Here is a 22,121-nt window from a genome sequence, read left to right on the forward strand (position 1 = left end):
AGATTCGCTCGAACCTTGGGTCTTACGGGATTTTTCTTCGTACCCGAACCTTTTTTTTTTGAACCCGCACCTCTCTTGCTTGAACCTTCCATGTTTGTTGTAAAATTATTTGGATTGAGTTGGAGAATTTTTGAAATCAAATGGGGAAATTTTTGATTTTTTGAAGTGAGTAGGGGGAATGGTTTGTGGATTTTATATAAAAACCTTCAAAAAAATAAGCCCCAACGTTCATATTTTCCCAAATGGTCAAATTCCAAACGTTCCTTTTCCATTTTCCACGCGTGATGGTTTCCACGCGTTATGGAAGGTAGTGGCGGCGGTGTGCCATTGTGAACAACGAGTGATTGAGGTGCTATCACAGACCCCCCCCCCCCCCCCCCCAAGAACTTCATGCTTATGACCTTAAGGGGGTGTTTGGCTTAGCTTTTATTTTTTGGCTTATACTTATATTTTAAAGTAGCTTATAGCTTATTTTCTCTTATTTGATAAGCTCTTTTTAAGTGTTTGGATTAGCTTATAGCTTATTTCTATCATTTTTCAAATAAGCTTAAAAACCATCCTCAAATATGCTTATTCAAATTAGCTTATATAAGCTAATAAGCATAAGTTTAAAAAGCTAAAACAAACACCAAATGAAGCTTATTTTGTAAAAAAAGCTAAAAAAGCTATAAGCTTTGTTAAAAAAGCTAGGCCAAACACCCCCTAAAAAATGGAGTTTGAAAACACTAGTCATCACAATAGTTGGTCAAGAATATGCTAGAAAATGTGCCCATGTTGACATGTTATGTTATGGGTACGTTTTCCCCATCCTAACGGATTGTGGTCTTTACACACAAAATTAATTCGCACCTCAAACGTGCGACTTTCTTGAGGCAAACTACAATAACGTCATGAACATACTCAAGTATCTTACGAATGATTGATAAGAGTATACAAATCGAACGAACAATTGATCATCAAAATAAAAATGGGAGAAAGAAATGTAATTAAAAAGGTACTTAATTTTTGAACATTTAAATTTGAGAAAAATGCCCGGATAGTCTCGTGGTTTGCCTATTTTTCACCTTTAGTCCATAACTTTTTAAAATTACAGCTATAGTCCCTAACTTTTGCAATTTCGTTCCCGGATAGTCCCTGACGAAATTAATACCTAAAAAGTTAAAACAAAATATGATTAATGTTAAATAATTAATATGGGACCCACCACCAACCCCACACACTTCTTTTTCCCTACTCTTCACCACCGCCATCTCCACCTTTCACCACTACCAACCACAGACATCAAAATGCCGCCTGAAGAACCAAAGAATCAGATTAAGGCCGGAGCCTGTAATCGAGGGTTTGGGTCTTGTAAGAAAGCTTGGATAACAGCCCTGCAAAACAGAAAACCGTTAGGCTCGTCGCAGAGATGGGAGGGCCCCTCTGCGACCACCCTCCGACGTGAGGATAAGTATTGGTAGAGAGAGAAAATAGAGAGAGAAAGTAGGGATGAAGGTTCAGAAAATCGTACTTGGCGTTGTACTTTGAAGAGGTATTTATAGCGGTCAACTGAGATGACGTCATTCGTCCAGACGCACCTGAACGGTGGTTCGTCTTCGAAACTATGCAGAGGACGGACGTTTCTTGTGATGCTCGTTCAGGTAAATGGGGGACGGACATCCCGAGACGTTCGTCCGGATGGGTCATGTCCGGTCTCGAATATGTACCTTCACCGCCAAAACCTCCAAAGACCAAGGCGGCGCCAAAATTCTCTCTGGATCCCAAATTGCTAGTAATCGAGGTGTACACAAGCCTTCAAAAGCTGATAGGGTTCGACAACCCCACTCAAACCTGTGCGTAAATGATTTAGTCCAGAATGGCGCCAATATCAACCTTCATGAACGACCAGAGGTGCCAATTAACCCCCTGGACACTGCCCTAACACGTTTGACGATGCATTAAAAGTGATTAATCAAGGTAAAATTACTTCAGATACTCTATACACTACTACTGTGTCTTGTTCTACACCATCGAAATCCCCCTGCACAACAAATTCAGATTCCAATGTCATCCAAACTCCTACTAAGTCCATTAATTTTGAGTCGGGTCAGAATTTGGATGAAGGGGGCTGGGTAACGGAGGAGGATGACGAATTAACAGAATAGGAGCCTCTGGTAGTAAGTGAAAATCATGATGTGGCTGGATCCCACCCATTGTTGCATCCCATGGAGTTGAATTCCTCTGCTGGGCCAAATTTTCCTCAACCAGTTGCTGAAATTGCTCCCACGGTGCACTCTGATGTCCATCTTCCTGCTGCTCCCACAGTGGAGTGGATGTCTGTGGGTGGCGGTGGTGTTGAAAGGTGGTGGTGAGTCCCATATAAATTAGGTCCCATATAAATTATTTAACATTTTTTAGGTATTAATTTAACAGTAAGGGTATTTTGGTCATTTCACACCCACTTAACAAAAACTAACCCCTATCCTCGTCAGCGACTATCCGGGAACGAAATTGCAAAAGTTGGGGACTATAACTTTAATTTTAGAAAGCTAAGGACTAAAGGTGAAAAATGGGCAAAGCACAGGGACTATCCAGACACTTTTCTTTTTAATTTAGTTAAGAAAGATAAACCTAATGTTCGGCGAAATTAAATTAAATTAAATTCGATTTTCGATGATATTACACAGATAGACTCTATGGTTTATAGATAGTTTCACCTTTGGGTACTAACTTTTTTTAACAGGTTTAGGTTGTATGGTTTCAATTTTGTAACACATTTGGATACTAACACCAAAATTATCAATATAATGATTAAGATACCCTTCAATTTTTTTAATTTTATCAATGTAACACCTTTGAGTACCAACACCTAATTTTATTTAAGTTTAAATCAATTTTACAAAATCTATTTATTTTTTTATTTTCATTTTTATTCAATTTCTTATTTAACATAAAATCTACTAATCTGCTTTTAATAATAAATATTTATGGTTGATTTTTGAACTTTGTATTCTATAGTTAAATATTTGTATAATTGTATTGTAAGTATTTATTATGTGTAATGTAATATTATCGTTAAATATTATAACGAATAATACATTTTTAACAGCCTTACAATTTCAAATATATATACACACACACACACACATATATATATATATATATATATATATTACACATTTCAGTTATTTTAAGCAGCTAAAAGCGATTTTTAATAATTTAATGAATATTTCTTGAGTCAGTATTGTAAAACACCAACTTTATTTCATAATTTACACGATAAAATCTTTTCAGCAGTTTAATTTGTTGCATTGAAGTTTTTAAAATCTGTTTAGCAAGAACGTGTATTTTATTTTATAAATGAAAAAAATGCTGGTGTAACTAGCAGATTTTATGTTAAATAAGAAATTTAATAAAAAGATGAAAATAAAAAAAATAAATAGATTTTGTAAAATTGATTTAAACTTAAATAAAATTATGTGTTAATACCCAAAGGTGTTACATTGATAAAATCAAAAAAAAAAAAAAATGGAAGGGTATATTAGTCATTATATTGGTAAATTTGGTGTTAGTACCCAAAAAAAAGTGTTACAAAATTGAAACCATAAAACCTAAACTTGTTCAAAAAAATTAGTCCTTGAAGATGAAAATAGCTATAAACCATAAGGTCCATTTATGTGATTAACTATATATATTCTTATTATTATCATAATAAGAAACCCTTGAAACTTTTTATGATAAGACTAGAAGGTATGGGGCTCGTCCCCATGCCCGTCTGTTGCTCGCCGCCCCAAACCTTCCACCCCCTTCTCTGGTGCTGGGCCAGGCCCGTCTTCTTTGTCCGCTCACAGCCGCCCAGGCCGGGCCTCATCCCCTCACACACACCTATACATACATATATATATAAAAGAGTTCACCCCACCCTTTAGGTCCATCCATTTTAGACCTATCCTCACACCCGCTTACGTGACCCATCCTCCCCACACCGCCACACCATACCTTCTAGCCTAATTGAAAGGAAATTGACCCATCAAATTGACCAATCATTAGTTCAGTTTGACGCATACTCAATGGCATATTATTTATCTCGGGAGACGAAGAACCGTACCATTTCTGACCTTACAAAACTCAAATCAAATGGCTGAAATCAAACTTAACGACGATGTAGACGTCGCAGCTCCTCCTCCAAGGAAGAAGAACCGTGTTGCTTCCGTCGATGTCTTCAGAGGACTTACTGTGGCGGTACCTATTGCTCCCCCGTTTCTATTCCCTTTCAATTTCTAAATTTCTTAGTTTTGTTTAGTCTAGTGACACTTTAATTCATCCTCAATTATGCTGTTTGAGTTTAATCAGTATAATATAATATAATTAGGGAATATGCTGCTGCCTGCCTGCTTGTGCACATAGATAGAGGACAAACAATATGCTATGTCGTGTATACTAGTACGATTACCCGCGCTACGCTGCGGGATTTCGGTCGAGATTTTTTTGGTTAAGTATAGAAACCGATAGAAATATGCTCAAGAAAGAATATTGACACATGTTTTACATAGATTGAAAACCAAATAAATTTAAATTGGACAGCGGGACGAACTGATTTCAAATGAATTGTAAATGGAAACGTAAACGTTATCTTAAATATAACTTCAATGGAAAAGAAACCTAAAAGTAAAACATTGAACATAAAGAAAAGTAAATATATAAAATACTAAAGTCTAGGAAAAAAAAACTTAAAACAAAAAAGGCAATAGGATGAAATCACTATTTACACAACTTACTAATTGTAATATACGTCAAAACGTAGACCAACTGAAACATACATGACTCGAATTTAGGAAAATTAGTGTTTTTTAAGTTAAATAAATGGTGCAGTGCATTGTGGCGGCATTGAAACGTTAAATGACTCAGATTTATATAGTCTAAAGAAAACGTATTATTTGACCTCACTCGTTTCCGAACAAAATTTATGTCAGAACGTAGACCAACTAAAAATATACACAAAAATAATCACGAAAAAGTAGTTAGGTGTTGTTAAGCTTTGTATCACTTGGAATTTCTAGTAACATAACAAGTTGAATAAGATTTTCTCTCTTCCATATCTCTCATTTTTCATGCTTTGGTATTCTTCTTCTTCTTCTTCTTCATCACACTACAACCGTCCACAAGACTAACCCTACCTCACTGCACACAACAAAGAAAGTGTCAGTAATTGAAAATAGGTTTATAATAACCAAAATGCAAGTAAAAATACCTATTCGATATGGTTGCACGTGGAAGAAAGCGGTTTGAAGGCTGGAAATGGCACAGCAGGTGGAAGACGATGGAGCTTTGGTCAATGACGAGCTAGGGTAGGTTGCTGGATCGATGATGAGGAGAGGATGGGGTGCTTGTGGTGCATGGATGAAAAAGAAACATAGATAATATGTGGTTTTATCATTAATTTAGTTCAACATCTTGAGCAATTTCCGTTAATCAGTTGTCAGTATACAGTGATGCTGTGATGAAATCGACCTACTTGGGGAGCATTCACTAAGTAAAGTTTTACCCAAAGGACATATCAGCATTTCATAAACCTGTTTTCTGTTAAGAAACCTTTAAAAAGTGTACAATATGGTACCGCTAGGCGCTAGTAATTATTTTTGTATTTTATTTATATTACTATGTGCTCTAGAAGTTGTTTGATATTAATTGCGGTCAGCATGATAAAAGGCATTGTAGTTGATGATTTTGGTAGATGATGCTGGAGGTGAATGGCCCGCGATCGGGCATGCACCTTGGAACGGCTGCAACCTTGCTGATTTCGTGATGCCATTCTTTTTGTTCATTGTGGGCATAGCCATTGCACTTGCTCTCAAGGTTTGCTCACTAACTCGATCTCTTTACTACATAATAACTACCAATGCCCAGCGTCTTACCATACAATCACTTATACACGCACACACGTTGTGTGTATGGATATGTTGTCTATTTGTTTATATATATTTAATCCTGTTGCAGCGAATTCCAGATAGACGTGTTGCCACTAAAAAGGTGATACTCAGGACTCTCAAGCTCATCTTTTGGGGTCTTTTGTTACAAGGTCAGCTCTTGATATCATATCTAACTTGTGCAAGGTTTTCTTCACAGCAGTCCTATGCAGTTAATGCGGTCCAAAATCAAATATAGGTCAAGGGCCGATATTTGAGATATAGGTTATCACAGTGGGATATCGGTAATTTTAATATCATGCAAAATTTATATATATACATATACAAAGCGTAATAAAATATATAATATTAAATAATAGTAATATCAAAAGTCAAAAGTCAAAACTCAAAGTGCCAATATTTGAAACATGATCTAATCGTAAGGGAGGAAATCTTCCTCCCTCCGAGTCCACATCAACTAAGGCATCCAAAATAACGGTCAATACCAGTCAAATATCGATCAAATATCAGTCAATATTGCCTATAATATTGGAACCGCTATTCCTGACCTATATTTGACACCGATATTTTGTAGAGGGCCGATAACCGATATCCCACCGATATTCACTGCATAGCAGCAGTCCTTGTTGATGCTAATTTTCTGTACTTTTTCTCTCTCCACTCTTAGGAGCTTTACTTCTTAAGTTCACAAAATCAGTTATATGAAAACCGTCGTCTCATTGGAATATGTAGAAATAAGTCAAACATAGGTTTTTATTTCAAAGATGAAGCCAGGTCAAACAATCTCTGCATTAGGTTTGGTCCTACTTATTGGCCGATAATATCGGAACCGCTATTCCTGACCTATAACTGCATTCTGTAACGAGTGTAGCCCACAGCCTTCTGTAGACTTTTTGTTGACTCTGGAGTGTAGGGGTGTAGCTCTTACAATGGTCGTTCAGCAAGTTTTGACTTTTTTCTGCGTGTGGTATTTGAACCCGTATTTAATCTTTTTCTTGCATCACCTATTTACCTACATTATACACAAACCAAACACAGTTAACTATCCTGCTTAATTAATGCTGTAATTATGCATCTAAACTGGTGTTACTCTTGATTATTCTTCTTATTATGTGCCTCGTTCCCTTTAAACGAAACCTGCTTACTTCTGCTCAGCAACTCAAACCATGTTTGTAAATTCATTATGAATCATCAACTCTCCAAGAACATGATTGCAGATTTCAGTCTTAGTTACACGCTATGCAGTTATAGTGCTCCAAACTCAAATAGCGGTCAAGGTCCGCTATTTGACATATAGTTTATAGTTTATAGCAGTGATATATCTGTAATTTTTATATCATGCAGAATTTATGTGTGTGTGTATATATATAGGAGAAGGTTTAAACAAGAACGCTAAATTTTGTGAGAAGTAACCCTGAGAACGAATGAAAAAACCGTGAGAACTTGGTCAAAAAATTCAATTTTTTTACACTTCTCATTATTATTCGATTACAATGTTAGAAATTAATTTTACACGTTTAAATTTACATGTATTTGTAAATATTGAAAATTTACGCATGTGTAAAAAATAGAATAAGAGTGATTTGAGAGGAGAAATGAATTATTTGATGTTGTAAATTCTTCTTTTTGATGTTGTATTTTAATTACAATAAGGTTTGTATTAAAAGAATTGGTTTTGATTGGTTTTCTTATTCGTTCTCACGGTTCTCGCAATATTTAGCGTTCTCAAGATAACCCTCCCCTAGATATATATAAAAGCATACAACGTAGAATATTAAAATATTAATAGTAATATCAAAAGTCAAAACACAAAAGTGTCGGTATTTGAAACATGATCTAATCATAAGCCAATGAAATCTTCCTCCGAGTCCACATCAAACAAGGAATCCAATCGTTCATCAAGATTTCCACTTCAACTCTAATATATCATCATCATCATCATCCTCCTTATAGCATGATCTTTTGCTCCTAGGATTAGGTTTAATTAAAGTTTGGGCCTTTAGTTTTGGGCTATTCCAAAAAATTGAATTTTGTGGGCTTTTCTGTACTTTTGATCTGAAAATATAAGATCTTGAATATCGGTTCTGCTATTTTACCCGATGTCTGCTAACCGCTATAGCACTGCTATACCACCGCTATTGACTGCATAGATTACACGTGTCAACTTCGTGTGATAGATCAATCATCATTGAGTTCCTCATGGTTGGGTAGTTCTACAGATAGGAGCATGATAAATGTGGAAAACAAAGGCTTACCAACGAATATTGCTGGAAAGGGGAGAATTAGAGGTGGCAAGATGGGTGGGTAGAGTAACAGGTCATGACAGAATCTATTTGTAACCGGCCAATTTTCTGTAAATTATGAATGTGCTAATTAAGATTAAAAAATGCAGTATTATTAGAATGAAGACTAAATCTTTGATTTTATTATTCGTTTTTTTTTTTGTTTTGGTTATTAAGTTCTTTACATCTCCATTTAACAGATGAAATTTTCTTACGTGTTCATGTATTGTCATAAGGTGGTTTCTCACATGCTCCTGACAAACTATCATATGGTGTTGACATGAAAAGCATTAGGTGGTGTGGTATTCTCCAGGTAATTATGTTTACGATCTTTTCATAGGCTTGTCACAGTGATTAACAGTATTTTGTTTTTAAGTATAATTTATAATATAGTTTTATTTTCTAGAGAATTGCCCTTGCATATTTCATTGTTGGCATGTTGGAAATTGCAACTCAAGGTGCGCAAGCCAAGGAACTGCCACCTGCACACTTCTCCATATACAAGTTGTACTTTTGGCACTGGTATTTACCAATTTTGACTCATGATTTTTTTTTGAAAGGTTTATATTATTCACAACGCCACCCAAACCGGGGGAAAAACAGCCACAATAACCAGACTACAAAAATTCAAAATTACACCATGAGTCCCAATTCACTACACACTTCTTAAACCTATTCTTAAACCCAGGGCTGCAAACAAACCAAACGTTCGGCGAACAGTTCGTGAACCGTTAGGCGGTAAGTTCGTTTGTGTTCGTTCGTTTATTAAACAAACGAACACAAACAAGAAATTTCGTTTGTTTAGTTAAATGAACAAACATGAACAAAGGTCGTGTTCGTTCGTTTATGTTCGTGAACGTTCGGTAACGTGTTCGATACTTCATTAGTGTTTTTAGTTTTTATATTTATTTACATACTTCAAAATTCCGACAAATTAAATATCTAATAAGTGTCGGTGTATTATATATTCTGTTCATGAAGGATTGTTTGTGTTCGTTTGTTTCCGTTTGTGTTCATGAACATTAGTTTGTGCTCATTTGTGTTCGTCAACGTTCGTTGCCTAAAATTAACAAACAAACACAAACGAACACGAACAGGTTCATTTCCTTAACAAACGAACACGAACATAAAATCTCGTTCGATAAGTGTTCGTGAACGGTTCTCAAACACATATATTTCTTAACAAACGAACACGGACAAGGTCTTGTTTGTGTTCGTTCGGTTCGTTTGCAGCCCTAGTTAAACCTTAAGAACCCCAGGGATTTAATATCTTGAACAATCTTCTCAGCCTTCACATCCGCATTCTCGAACATCTTCTTATTTCTTGCAATCCATAAGTACCAGCACGTAACCATAACTATACGTGTAAAGGCCTTCTTAGCTAGACTTCCAAGCCCAACAGAATCATGAACCTCCAAGAGATCTTTGACCGTGAAGGCATAGATAGGATCGACTTTGTACTAGGAACTGATTTGGGCCCAAACAGTAGCAGCAATGTAGCACGAGCTGACGAGCATAGGATGTGATTCACCGATTCATCCCCGAACTCGCATAAAACATAGCTAAGATCTCCGGCATAACAGTTACGACTTCTAAGGGCATCAACTGTAGGAATCCGATTTAAAAAAGCCGCCCTCCACATAAATATATTACACTTCTTGGGGACCCATGTACACCAATCGAACACCACTCTACTGCTATAATCTGACCCGCTATCCAGAAATTTTCTAGCAGCCCCAACCAAGAAGCACTTCTGCCTATTCCCCTGCCACTCCCAATCATCCCTTTTATCGGACAAAGTCACACTCTGGAGCAAATTAGCAAGATCACCCCACTGACCCATCTCCATACCCACAGCTGGAGTGTGAGAGCACTCCCACTGAAGCTCGGTAACCCCGACGAGAGAATGCCGTAAATCCAATCACACCATCTTTTAGGAAATCTCATTTGTTCCATGATCGAAGTGACAGACTTCCAATTCACATTGTCGTAGGCCATTTCGAAATCAATTTTAAAAAAGAACGCCTGCCCCCGACCCCGACTTCTTTTTACCCAGGAAATCAATTCATTAGGCACAAGCAGACCGTCTAGAATTAGTCTATCTTTAAGGATGGATGATTGGTTAACCGCATAGTTGTCAATAGCGGTCGCTATGGTTGCTATAGCGAATAGCATAGCGTATAGATCGAAGGTCGCTACAAGGTATGTAGCCATAAATAGCGGGATTTCACTTTTTTTACATATAAATAGTGGATAAATATAGCTATAAAATAGCTGGATTTCAGGTTTTTTTAAAAATACATGTAAAATAGTGTACATACCAGGGTATTCATAAAATAGCGCCCACTATTTACCGTTATTCACCATTAACAACTATGGTTAACCGAGATAACGGAACCAAGCACCTTCTTCAACCGGTTCACAAGAACTTTAGACAAGATCTCATTGATTAACCCCACCAAATTTATCGGTCTATATTCATTTAGACCCTCCAGGTCTCTGACTTTAGGAATCAAGGCTATAAACGAGGAACTACTACCCACGTTTACGACTCCCGACTCATAGAACACCATGAAAATGTCTTCGAAGTCTTTTTCAAAAAAATCTCAAGAACCTTTTTAAAAACTTAATATTAAACCCATCTGGGCCCGGAGCCCGGTCATCACTGCACTCGAAAATAGCACTCTTAATTTCCTCCTTGGAGCGATTGACCATCCTACGGAGAGAGACGTTTATCTGCATAAAATTCCAGCTTTGGACGAGCAAACTCATCCACCACAAACCTCTTTCTGAAGAAGTTAAAAACCTCTTTTTTAACTTTTTCGGCTTAGAAACCCACTCCCCTTGAATCATTAAACCTGGGATAGCATTCGAAGCCTTCCTATTATTAATAAGCCCGTAAAAGAAGGCCGTATTATCATCACCATCCATGGCCCGTTTAGACCTAGATCTTTGCTTGGCATCTTTCGCTTTAAGATCTTCCAAATTTAAGATCCCCTTTTTACACTCTAAACGGATCCACGCCTCTTCTTCCGTTAAATCTCTATCTTCCATAAGAGCATCAATTTCTTCCAGGTCTGACCGGAGTCTCTCCTCCTCTCCTTCTTTAATACGAATATCGTCTCTCCATTTTTTAATGCCTTGCCTAAGTCTTTAATTTTTTTTGATAATCTCACATCAGGAGGCCCCTGAAAGTCGAAATTCTCCAAAATCTTAGGAATCAAATCTTCAAAATCCGGACAATCAAGCCATGAGTTAAAGAACCGAAATGGCCGAGGGCCATAGTTCAAATCCTTAATAGACAAGAGCAGCAGATTATGGTCCGAAAGGTGTCTACGGAGACCTCTAAAACACGCTTCAGGCTATCCAAGAAATTTACAAACAAGCAATCTATCGATTTTACTTAATTTCTTTCCTTTCACGCTATCCACCAAGAACGTGAACTTACTGCCTTTCATCTCGTATTCATGGAGGTCTGCATCGTAAATAAATTGATTAAAGTCCCTCGCACACCCAGGTTTAAACCTTGATCTTTTCCTCTCATTCGCATTCCTATCAGCATTAAAATCCCCAACGATGATCCACAAGCCGCTTATACTGTTCCTGAGGTCCAAAATTTTCAACCATACCTCCTTTTTGCAAGCTCTAATTGAGGCGCATATAAATTCATAATGTTCATCTGGACATCTACCCCTTAACAAACCCTGATAACAGTAAGAAATTTTGATCTTTGACGCTGTCATTCATCATGAAGACTCCAGGGTCCCATAAACAAAGCAACCCTCTAGACCTACCATTCGGCTCACTAAACTCACTGCCCATATTGAAACGACCCCAATACGGCAATACCTCCCCTTTAATTGATCCAAGACCACCCTACACTGCACCTCTTGCATATCAAAAAAGAAACCCCTTCTGCAGATTTAATATCTCTAATCCATTTATCTTTCCCCACCTTCCCAATCCCCCTAATGTAGATAGAAAGAAGATTCATTGATTAACTGGATTAATTCCTTCAGCCACAATGGAATTCTTCACTTGCTTCGATATAGATTGAAGATTAGTTCCCACAATCTTCCCGAAATCGATCGTTTCCTGAACTTCGTTTTCAACATCCTGCACATTCCTCTTTTCACCAGCGATATCCATAGCAACGCTCGACTGATTTATGCTCGCAGAATCGTCACCATTCCTCTGCCCCTTCTCTAACTCCAAAGAAAAAGCTGGAGTGTTATTCAGGTCTAAATTACCATTGTTGCCCTCCTTACACAAAGTGGAGTCAACAACAGGCCCATCCCTACCAATTTCATTATTAGACAAGCCCAAAATCTGGTCCATCAAAAAAGGTTCTTCCTGTCTGGGTCTTTTTCTGGGCCTAGGAGATACCTGGGTGACATTTTGGGCCCACGTGTCTTTGAACTCCTGGCCCACCTCTCTAACCACCTGTGAATTATTCTCGGAAGACGAGAAAAAGAAAATTCCTTGAATAGGACAATTTGCGCCTTTTTGTCCCGTCATAACCGCCGCCTCCTCGTTTTGAGTGTTATCCACCAAAGTATCGTTGGAATTCAAATCGACTTCCACCTGATCGTTACCCAGCAACTCTTCGTCTACTGTGCCCAACTTTTCATCTACCTTTGCCTTTTCAATTCCGATGATCGGACTTTTAATCTTCATATTTTCCGGTGAGACTGATAACTCGTCATCTTCGCGCAACGAATAATCCTCCGATTCCTCATCCAAATCCTCTCCATCATCTAAACAGTCTGGGATCCAACTACCCAAATCCTCTGTAATCCACACCCTGTACAACTTGTCCTGCCACGAAAGAGATACTTCCCCTACAATCTGCTTCCCATCTCCTGCTAAAACACCCACACATACAGAAGACAAATCCCCTTCGTCCTGCATTTGAGACATAGTTGTTAATAGCGACCATAGCGGTCGCTATAGCGCGCTTTATGGCGATGCGACTATGTGTCGCTAAGTTGGTCATGGCAATGAATAGCGATTTTAGCGACAGTTATTATTTTTTTTTAATTTTTTTTAATGTTATAAAGGGTTATAGCTATAAAATAGCTAGATTTATAGGTTTTTGTTAAGTATACATGTAAAATAGCATATATACAAGGGTATTTTGATGTAATATACATATAAAAATTTTCATAATTCTTTTTCTAGTGTAATCGCTATTTATAAAATTGCCGTCGCTATTTGTCGCTATTCGCTACGTAGCCTAGCCATGCCTTGTCACTATTTGTCGCTATTCGCTATCGACAACTATGATTTGAGAAGGTTGGACAACCTTCCCAAAATTTGCAGCAATGGAGTCGAACTCCAAGTTAGAGGCCAAGTGCAGGGGAACCCCTTGAATCCGTAGCCATGCAAGCCGATCGAACGGGAGAGATTGTCCCACCCATATGTCCAAGGACACGAACCAAGAATCCCAAACAGCTTTATTTATCAGAAAAGAAAGAGCATCCTCCTCTTTTGAGAAGTTAGGCATCAGTCACCCCCTTGAACCCATTATTTCTCAGAATCTTGTTCATAGTTCTCAACGTTGAGAAATCACGTGTTCTTCCAACCAAGGCCTTCCCATGCAAACTAGAGAACGCATTGACATCCGGATCGACCGGAATAATAGCTCCAACTAGGGCCGTTCTTTTTTATCTTAACCCGATCTAGTGTAAAACCCGAACCCGATTGCCCTTTTTCGGGTTGGTGTTTGGGTGAAGTTTGTGGAATTCGGGTACCCGAGAAAGTTAATCAAACTTTAAAATCGTGAATTTTCCTAGGAGATGTTTATGGAAATTTCAAAATTATAGTTTATTGTCAGTTACCTATTATGAATTATCTTTTAATTGTAGTACAATTCCAAATTCCATGATCGAAGTTAATTTATAAATATATCGGCATTCTTGTTTCTTCGATCACATCAAGCAGCAAACTTTCATTCGAGACTTTTGAGTTTCAATCTTCCATATCGAGTTTCAAACATTCAACCAGTTTCCACCTTTTCTATGGTTCGAGTTGTTGTTTACTCCTTAGAATTTGTCTTACATCAGTGGTTTGGTTTATGATTTTTGGTAAAGAAATTTTCGTTTATGATTACAGAACCTAAAAATGAATTCATATAATAAATTAAAGAGTTAAATGCCATTTTAGTCCCTGTAGTTTAGTCCAAAGGTTTCATTTTTCGCCTGTGGGTCCAAAAAGGTTTCACCGTTGCCATTTTAGTCCACTGGGTTAACTTCGTCAATTTTTTTTCTGTTAACGAGAAGGGCAATTCGATCATTTTATATGGCCGAATTGCCCTCCTAGTTAAAGGAATTACATATAAAATGACCAAATTGCCCTTCTCGTTAACAGAAAAAATGGAAGAAGTTAACCAGTGGAGTAGTGGACTAACTAAAATGACAATGGTGAAACCTTTTTGGACCCACAGGCGAAAAATTGAAACCTTTGGACTAGACTGGCAAAATGGCCCAAACCACAGGAACTAAAATGACATTTAACTCTAAATTAAATTAATAAGAATGTCAGCCATAACATATTTTTGGATTGATATTCATGATTTTAACTTGAACATTAAACTTGAAATCAACCATAACAATATTAAACTTATTCATGCTTTTTAACTTGAAATCAGTTTTGGATTGATCTTCATGAATAACAATAACCAGAGTTTTGGTGTTTATACATTTGTTAATCAGTAGTCTTCTTCCTACAAATATTTTCATACATAAGCAAATATTTTTACTACATTTTTCTATGTAATCAGCTATATTGAGATAAATTGTTTTATTGTTCATTAGTTATAATTTTTTTTTCCATAAACAATCAGTTATGTAAAAGTTATATCAAATTGCAGGGTAGGGAGAACTAAACATCCTCGAACTGATAAATTTATACTTACCCGAAACCCGACCCAATAAAACCCGAACCATTTAACCCGAAGAACCCGAACCTAGAATGGTTTAGTTATCGGATAACAATTTTAGTTTTGAAAACGCGAACAGCCCGACCCGAAAAACCCTAAACCCGAGAAAACAACCCGAAGAACACCCCTAGCTCCAACATTATCCGTAACGCCCTTAGGAGCCAGCATATCCCGAAAAGAGATGTTTGGGTTCCTAAACCTAAAAGCCGCCACTTTAGGTTCATTGTTCTCCGACGCTGGATGCTGAAACTCCTCTTCTGTTGCCAAACCCTTCCGGCCAAGCTCCCCAAAGGCCTCATTTTCCAAAGCAAACCTAGCAATGTTGACTTTCAACTTGAAACTACCCATTTTAGTATTCTTCATCTTCTGTTCAAGTTCCTTTCCATCTCTAACTCCTTTAAAGCTGACAAAAGCAAATCTTTGCCCGTTCTTATTCCTTTTCCTAGCAATGTAAGCACCCGCAATCTCTCCATAATCTCTCAATGTAGTCGCTAAATCCCATGGCCGGCAGCCATCGGGGATGTTAGCGATGAAGAACTTCAGAATAGGCTCTCCATGCTTCCCTGGTTGTGGTTGTCTTCCTTCTTCTTTCTGTCTTCGTCTTCCGAGAAAGTCTGCCCACTCCTCCCTCTCTCCCATTCTTTTTTCTTGTCCACAGAAAACCAACCTTACTGCATGCCACCTACTACTAAATCTACCGTTAGACTCGTCACAAGGAAAATGTTAGCTAAAAGAAAAAACTTGTCAAACGTTACACAGTGTGCACTTTTAATCTATAATCTTTCTGACCCATTTTATTAACAAAATAGTTATTACTGTTGAAACAATGTAAATTCTTCAATCATATTTGGCACAATAATTATTCACTTATAATAAATAAAAAATTGAAGAAGTGTTTCGGGTCAACCCAACCTGAGTGGCTTGTACCAAAAAGTTACTTGTTGTGATCCACCACACAACCCGCCTGAACCGTCCGTTTTCCACCTCTAATTTTGCTGATACATGTCATTTAATTGGTAGAATGTTTAAATGTAAAAAATGCAGGCTGGTGGGAGCTTGTGTACTCATAGTTTACCTGGCAGTTATTTATGGAACATATGTCCCCACTTGGCAGTTCACAGTTCACAATACAGATAGCCCTGATTATGGAAAGATCTTAACTGTATGTATCATTTCCAACATCCCTGAAAAAATAGGTTCAGTAATTCAATCTAAGAATTGGCATTTATTAAGATGCACTTCAATAGTTATTTGTTTAATCTATGACTGCATCTCTAAGTTTTCACTGCTCATGATAGATCACGCAGTCTGATTTTAGTAACTCAACAAACAAAGATTTAGATTATTATTTAGATAAGATTGTTTTTATAATTGTATTTAACACATCAGCTGTTTATTAAAATATAAAAATGGAGAATTAAGTCTTTTTTTTTTTTGGTCAAACCAACCCATTACGGCTCTTACTGATTATTTGACCCACTATTGGTCTTATTCGACCTTTTTCATGGGCTTATTTATTATCAGGTAGCTTGTGATGTGAGAGGAAAAGTTGATCCTCCATGTAATGCAGTGGGTTATATAGATAGACAAGTGCTTGGAATTAATCATATGTATCCGCATCCTGCCTGGAAGAGAGCTAAGGTTACCACCACAAAGTCAACTTCATTTTATTTTTTATATATTTCTTCATGCTCATTTTTTTAGTTGGCAAGATTCATGGCACATAGGGTAATTAGTCAAGCAGGTTCAGAGTGAAATCAATGTTTTTTTTGAAATGATACATATGCACGTGTGCATCCATAATTGTTACTCGAAAATTTTTTTAGAATCTAAAAGTAGCGATTCTTATATTAAAAAAAATGTGTTTTTTAGATATTTTTTGTTGTGTTCACATTGCGTACGCTGTGAGATTACGCACGTTGTAAAACTCAAAACCCTAATCACGCATGTTATACTTATGTAATGAAGAATGTTATAATTATGTAATGAAGCATGGTATGGTTTTCAACATGCGTGATTATGTCTTTTCAACATGCGTAATTTCATAGTGTACGTTCGTACGTTAAGGAATATTGTTCGTTAACCGGGTAATAATTTAATTGCAATGGCAGGCTTGCACCAAGAGATCCCCTTATGAGGGTCCTTTCAAGAAGGATGCTCCATCTTGGTGTTGGGCACCTTTTGAACCTGAAGGAATTTTAAGGTCTGCGTTGGTTGCGGATATATTATAATTATAAAGATTTGTTGGTAACTAATTTGAAATACAATATTTGGGAAGGTTTTAGATTTTTGGATAAAGTTTAATTTTGGATATATAAGAAAGATCGGCATTATTTCATTTGTGATCATGAACACATTGCTGTACTGTAACAGCTCTATTTCTGCTATTCTCTCTACAATTATTGGCGTGCACTTTGGGCATGTACTCATACAGATGAAGGTTGGTTCTTTTCTTCCTACTTTAACCTACAGTTTGACTTTCTTGGTCAAACATCAACTTCAAACTTTTTGACTTTCAATGTCAAACATTTCAGGATCATTTATCTAGGCTGACACATTGGATTTTGATGGGTCTTGGACTTGTTGTTTTTGGAATCATCCTTCATTTCACAGATGGTTTGTATCCATCCATATAATGAAGTTTGACTTTCAAGGTCAAACATCTTTATGAAGTTTCTCACTCTGTCTACACATCTTAATTTTATGCAGCAATTCCGCTAAATAAACAGCTATACACTTTCAGTTATGTGTGTGTAACATCAGGGGCAGCAGCATTGGTCTTCTCATTCTTCTACATAATGGTAATCTAGTGATTATTTTGATTCTACTTCAGTCCCCACAAGAAACTACTTTTCACTTTTTAAGTGTCAAGATTTGAGAGTTCATACATACAAAAGTGACAAAATCAATGTCAAAAATGGTGACTGTGGATGATCGCTAATTAAAATTCAGGTGGATATCTGGAGGTTCAAATATCCGTTTATGCCATTGGAATGGATCGGAATGAATGCAATGCTTGTCTACGTTATGGCAGCGGAAGGCATCTTTGCAGGATTTATCAATGGCTGGTACTATGATGATCCCCATAATACCCTCGTAAGTTTCACATTTAATACCAGTTTATTTATTTGTGAATGGGTTGTATTTTATTTTAAACGGATTAAATGTAGCAAAAGGGCGAGGTGTCAAATAGAAGTCGTTTTTTGTGTGTCTGAACACACCGAGTGCTAGTGTGCTACCAATGGGGTGGGGTAACTATCGATACATGCAATTTTCTAAATAATTTGATTCAAATACAATTATCTTACTACAGTATGTAATAATATTGTTCATGGTCATAAATAACGTGTTAATTATGTATAAAATTGAAAAATATTCGGGTCAACTCAACCGGACACAGTCAAACCCTAAATTTGAGCTACATCCAAATTGAAGAATAATGTGTGTTGGAATGGATGCAGATATATTGGATTAAAAAACACATTTTCATCAATGTTTGGCATTCAACAAGAGTGGGAATCCTGCTTTATGTTATATTTGCAGAGATATTGTTTTGGGGTATGGTGTCCGGCATATTACACTGGCTGGGAATTTATTGGAAACTTTAATGGTGAGTTTTAAATTCTCAATATCATTTGGTTTAATCAGATACAATTTGTATGTAATTAAGGCTAGGTTAGTTTCTGCAGACCACAACACTTGTTTCCTTAAAAACCCTTCTGTGTGTAAAAAAAAAAACACTTGATCTAATTATGGTCTTTGTGTAAAAGGATTCGTTGTCTATGACTTAATATTTGAGAGTTGAGATCCTGTACAAACAACGTCAATTGTAAGAACCGTAAGAACAAATCTGAGCCATTGATAGTTTAAATCAAGGATGCTAATTGTAAGAACCGTAAGAACAGATCTGAGCCGTTGATAGTTTAAATCAAGGATTGGTGTTGATTACAAATAAAACCCTTATAATTAATAATTAGTACTAACAAGTTAGGCGTAATTTCGTAAAATTGTTGATTTATATTAAATAATAAGATCTATTATTTATGGGTATTTTAGTCATTTAGCCATTTTTCATTAAATACTAATTCCACAAAGGTTTTTTAAACTAAAATAATTTGTATATACTTCATTATCTTTAAAAAAAAACTATACCATAAAATCAAGTATTTTTTTATTTTTAATATGAGTATCATATTGCTATACTTTTTTTTATTTATAAAAAAAAACTTTTAAAAAGTTACAAAAAGATGTTTTATAATTGTGCTAGTTATGTAGTTACTAGTTGGAATGTGCTAGTATGAAAAATGTATTGTGTTGATTTTAAATCTATACGCATGTGCTTATTTTGTTGTGTAATTCTTATGAGGATCAATATCAAAACAACTCACCCATGATAATCCCTTTTGTGCGATAAAGGTCAATTCCATATAAAACCCCGTTGTGCGACCAGACTCGAAGACGAACAACAGATTGAATACGAACAAGCTAAACAAACCGTTGTGCATTCAGCCTTGAAGCATACGTCCAGCGATAATCAAGGATCATTTAAAGTTGATTTTTGTGCTGTTAAAGTGTTAATTACCATAGATGTGGGATAGATGAGTTGGTTGGTCATGTGCTGAAATAGTACGCGGGTGTGTGCTGATTACGTGTTAATTGCAATAAAATACAAACAAACATGAAAAGTAGATATAATCAGCAAACTTGTGTTAAATATTTAAACCAAAAGCAGATATAATAAGCACATCTGATGTGCTGATAATGGAGAACGATTAAGGATGTTGTGCTAATGTCGTTTATATTGCAAATGGGGAACGATTGAGGACGATGTGTTGATAATGGAGAACGATTGAGGATGTGCTAATTATATAATGTAGTGCTGATTGTATTTTTTGTTTTTGTTTTGTTTTTATATGGCGGTTCCTGTAGGTTGGTTTTATCATGGAGAGTTAAAAAATCAAACTTTAATTTGAATTAAACTTGCATGGATTTAGGGATATGTTAATAAGAGTAAATTACAAAACTCGTCCTTTATCTATGTCTGTTATTGCAAATCATGTCCTTTGTCTTCAATAATTACATTAATCATACTTAATTTTTACAAATCCTAACATGTTATATCCTTTACCCCAAACCTAGTTAATTTTCTCAGTTAATTGTAGTCACGTGGGACCCACGTGAGGGCATTAATGTCTTTTAACCTACCCATCTGTTCCTCATTAATGTCTTCAAATTCCTCTTCCGATGCTCTCTAATCTCCAAAGACTTTGCCTCTGCAATCCCTCTCATGCCCTCTGTTTCCATCTCCCCCACCAAAAAATAAAAATATGGGGAAAAGGAAAGGAAGATAAGTAACAGAAAAAGGCAACCAATGGGGTGGTGGTCCATTGGCAAAGGCAAAGCCTTTAAAACACCAAGGTTGGAGGGGAAGGTCTTGGATTCAAGTCCCATAGACAACAGGGATTAAAGAAATTAGTTGTTAAAAAAAAAGTAACAGAAAAAGGCGGGAAATGGGAAAGTAAAGTGACCGACCAACCACTAATCATCCATTGACGTTGAAACTTGCTTTTGCCTTTTTATGGAATTTGGGGATTTATCAAAATCCTACATCCATCCACACATTTCTATTACATATAGCACACTGTTTATTCAGTTTGTTGCTCTATACGAATTGATTCTTTTTTATCATCATTATGTAAGTTATATTTCTCACTAACAATTGATAACTTGCATCTACTTCTGAAATTACTTTGATCAAATGTTTGATTTATCTTGTTCTATTAGTTTGTTTGTTTGTTTAGCTATTTGTATGTTAATTTTGAAGATTATTTAAACTATATTACTGAGAATGGACTTTCAGAATCGAAATTAGGGTTTTGCAGGTATCTGCATCTTCTTTTTGAATTGATTATGGATATAAAATTACTTTGCTCAAATGTTTGATTTTGCTGGAATTTAATCCTAAAATTAGTTTTAAAGAAACTTGAAAGGCTGAAGTTGGAAGCTTAGTTTAATTAGTTTGAATTAATTATTTAAATGTTTAGAGATGGGTAGGCTAAAAGACATTAATGCCCTCACGTGGGTCCCATGTGACTACCATTAACTAAAAAAATTAACTGGGTTTGGGGTAAAGGACATAACATGTTAGGATTTGTAAACATTAGGTATGATTAATGTAATTATTGAAGACAAAGAACATGATTTGCAATAACATACATACATAAAGGACGAGTTTTGTAATTTACTTTTTTAATAATTATTTTTAATTAATTATAAATAAATAAGGCTAGAAGGTCTAAATTACCTCTAAACTAATTTTGAATTGAGGGACACTTGTAAGTTATGTGTTGGTTCTTACAGTTTTTACAAACTATGAAAGACTGAGATAACATGAACATAAACTGATCTGAACACTCAAAGATAACACTTGAACTATAATAAACTCCAAATATAAACTCAAAGGAGGAATACGAGACCAATGGGGTGAAAAACTCCACCGGAAAACAGAGGGAATTAAAAGACTACATTGTATTCACTTTAACTTATTTGTAAACTTACATGTACATACTATATATAGGAAATGAAATAGATTAAACAAATACAACTTGGAACTATTTGGCAACTTGCTTGTCTGATCTCATTCTTATCTTTTTAGCCTACATGTTAGCCAACTTGTCTAGTGTCCAATATAACCTTAGTCCATCTTTTCTAACACTCCCGCTTAAACTAGGGCATAGATATTAACTATGCCTAGCTTGTCACAAATATAGAAAGTTCTTCCAATGCAAGGCTTTAGTGGAATCCAAACATCTCCAAATACGGATCATCGACAACAGAGCGGAAACAATATGGACCATCAAGACTAGCTAATAGGTGGGAGTGAAACAAGACATTTCTAAAGAGTAACATAAACTGTTTGGATCTTCAAATCAAGAACAACAAATCGAACAAGATGCAGACACGGTCCTAATTAGATCAAGTCACACTTGGGAA

The 22,121-nt window shown here is 36.2% G+C and overlaps 1 protein-coding gene across 3 annotated transcripts; it reads left to right on the forward strand.

Annotated features, from left to right (window-relative positions):
- Positions 1 to 3,938: 3,938 nt before the first annotated feature.
- LOC110929541 (heparan-alpha-glucosaminide N-acetyltransferase) lies at positions 3,939 to 19,995 on the forward strand. Of its 3 annotated transcripts, XM_022172701.2 has the most exons (14): positions 3,939 to 4,221; positions 5,698 to 5,835; positions 5,977 to 6,058; positions 8,425 to 8,501; positions 8,595 to 8,710; positions 16,173 to 16,290; positions 16,653 to 16,769; positions 17,240 to 17,331; positions 17,502 to 17,568; positions 17,663 to 17,744; positions 17,838 to 17,929; positions 18,081 to 18,224; positions 18,590 to 18,738; positions 19,545 to 19,995. In XM_022172701.2, the coding sequence occupies exons 1-13, from the start codon at positions 4,117 to 4,119 to the stop codon at positions 18,734 to 18,736; spliced, it is 1,377 nt and encodes a 458-aa protein (XP_022028393.1). In that variant the 5' UTR covers positions 3,939 to 4,116; the 3' UTR covers positions 18,737 to 18,738; positions 19,545 to 19,995. The 3 variants fall into 3 exon arrangements, with proteins under 3 accessions (XP_022028393.1, XP_022028392.1, XP_022028395.1); XM_022172700.2 differs by lacking the exon at positions 19,545 to 19,995 and having other exon boundaries at positions 18,590 to 18,942; XM_022172703.2 differs by lacking the exon at positions 19,545 to 19,995 and having other exon boundaries at positions 5,714 to 5,835; positions 18,590 to 18,942.
- The last annotated feature ends 2,126 nt before the right edge of the window (positions 19,996 to 22,121 follow it).

Source organism: Helianthus annuus, chromosome 3 (genome assembly GCF_002127325.2).
Source record: "Helianthus annuus cultivar XRQ/B chromosome 3, HanXRQr2.0-SUNRISE, whole genome shotgun sequence".
Lineage (NCBI taxonomy): Eukaryota > Viridiplantae > Streptophyta > Magnoliopsida > Asterales > Asteraceae > Helianthus > Helianthus annuus.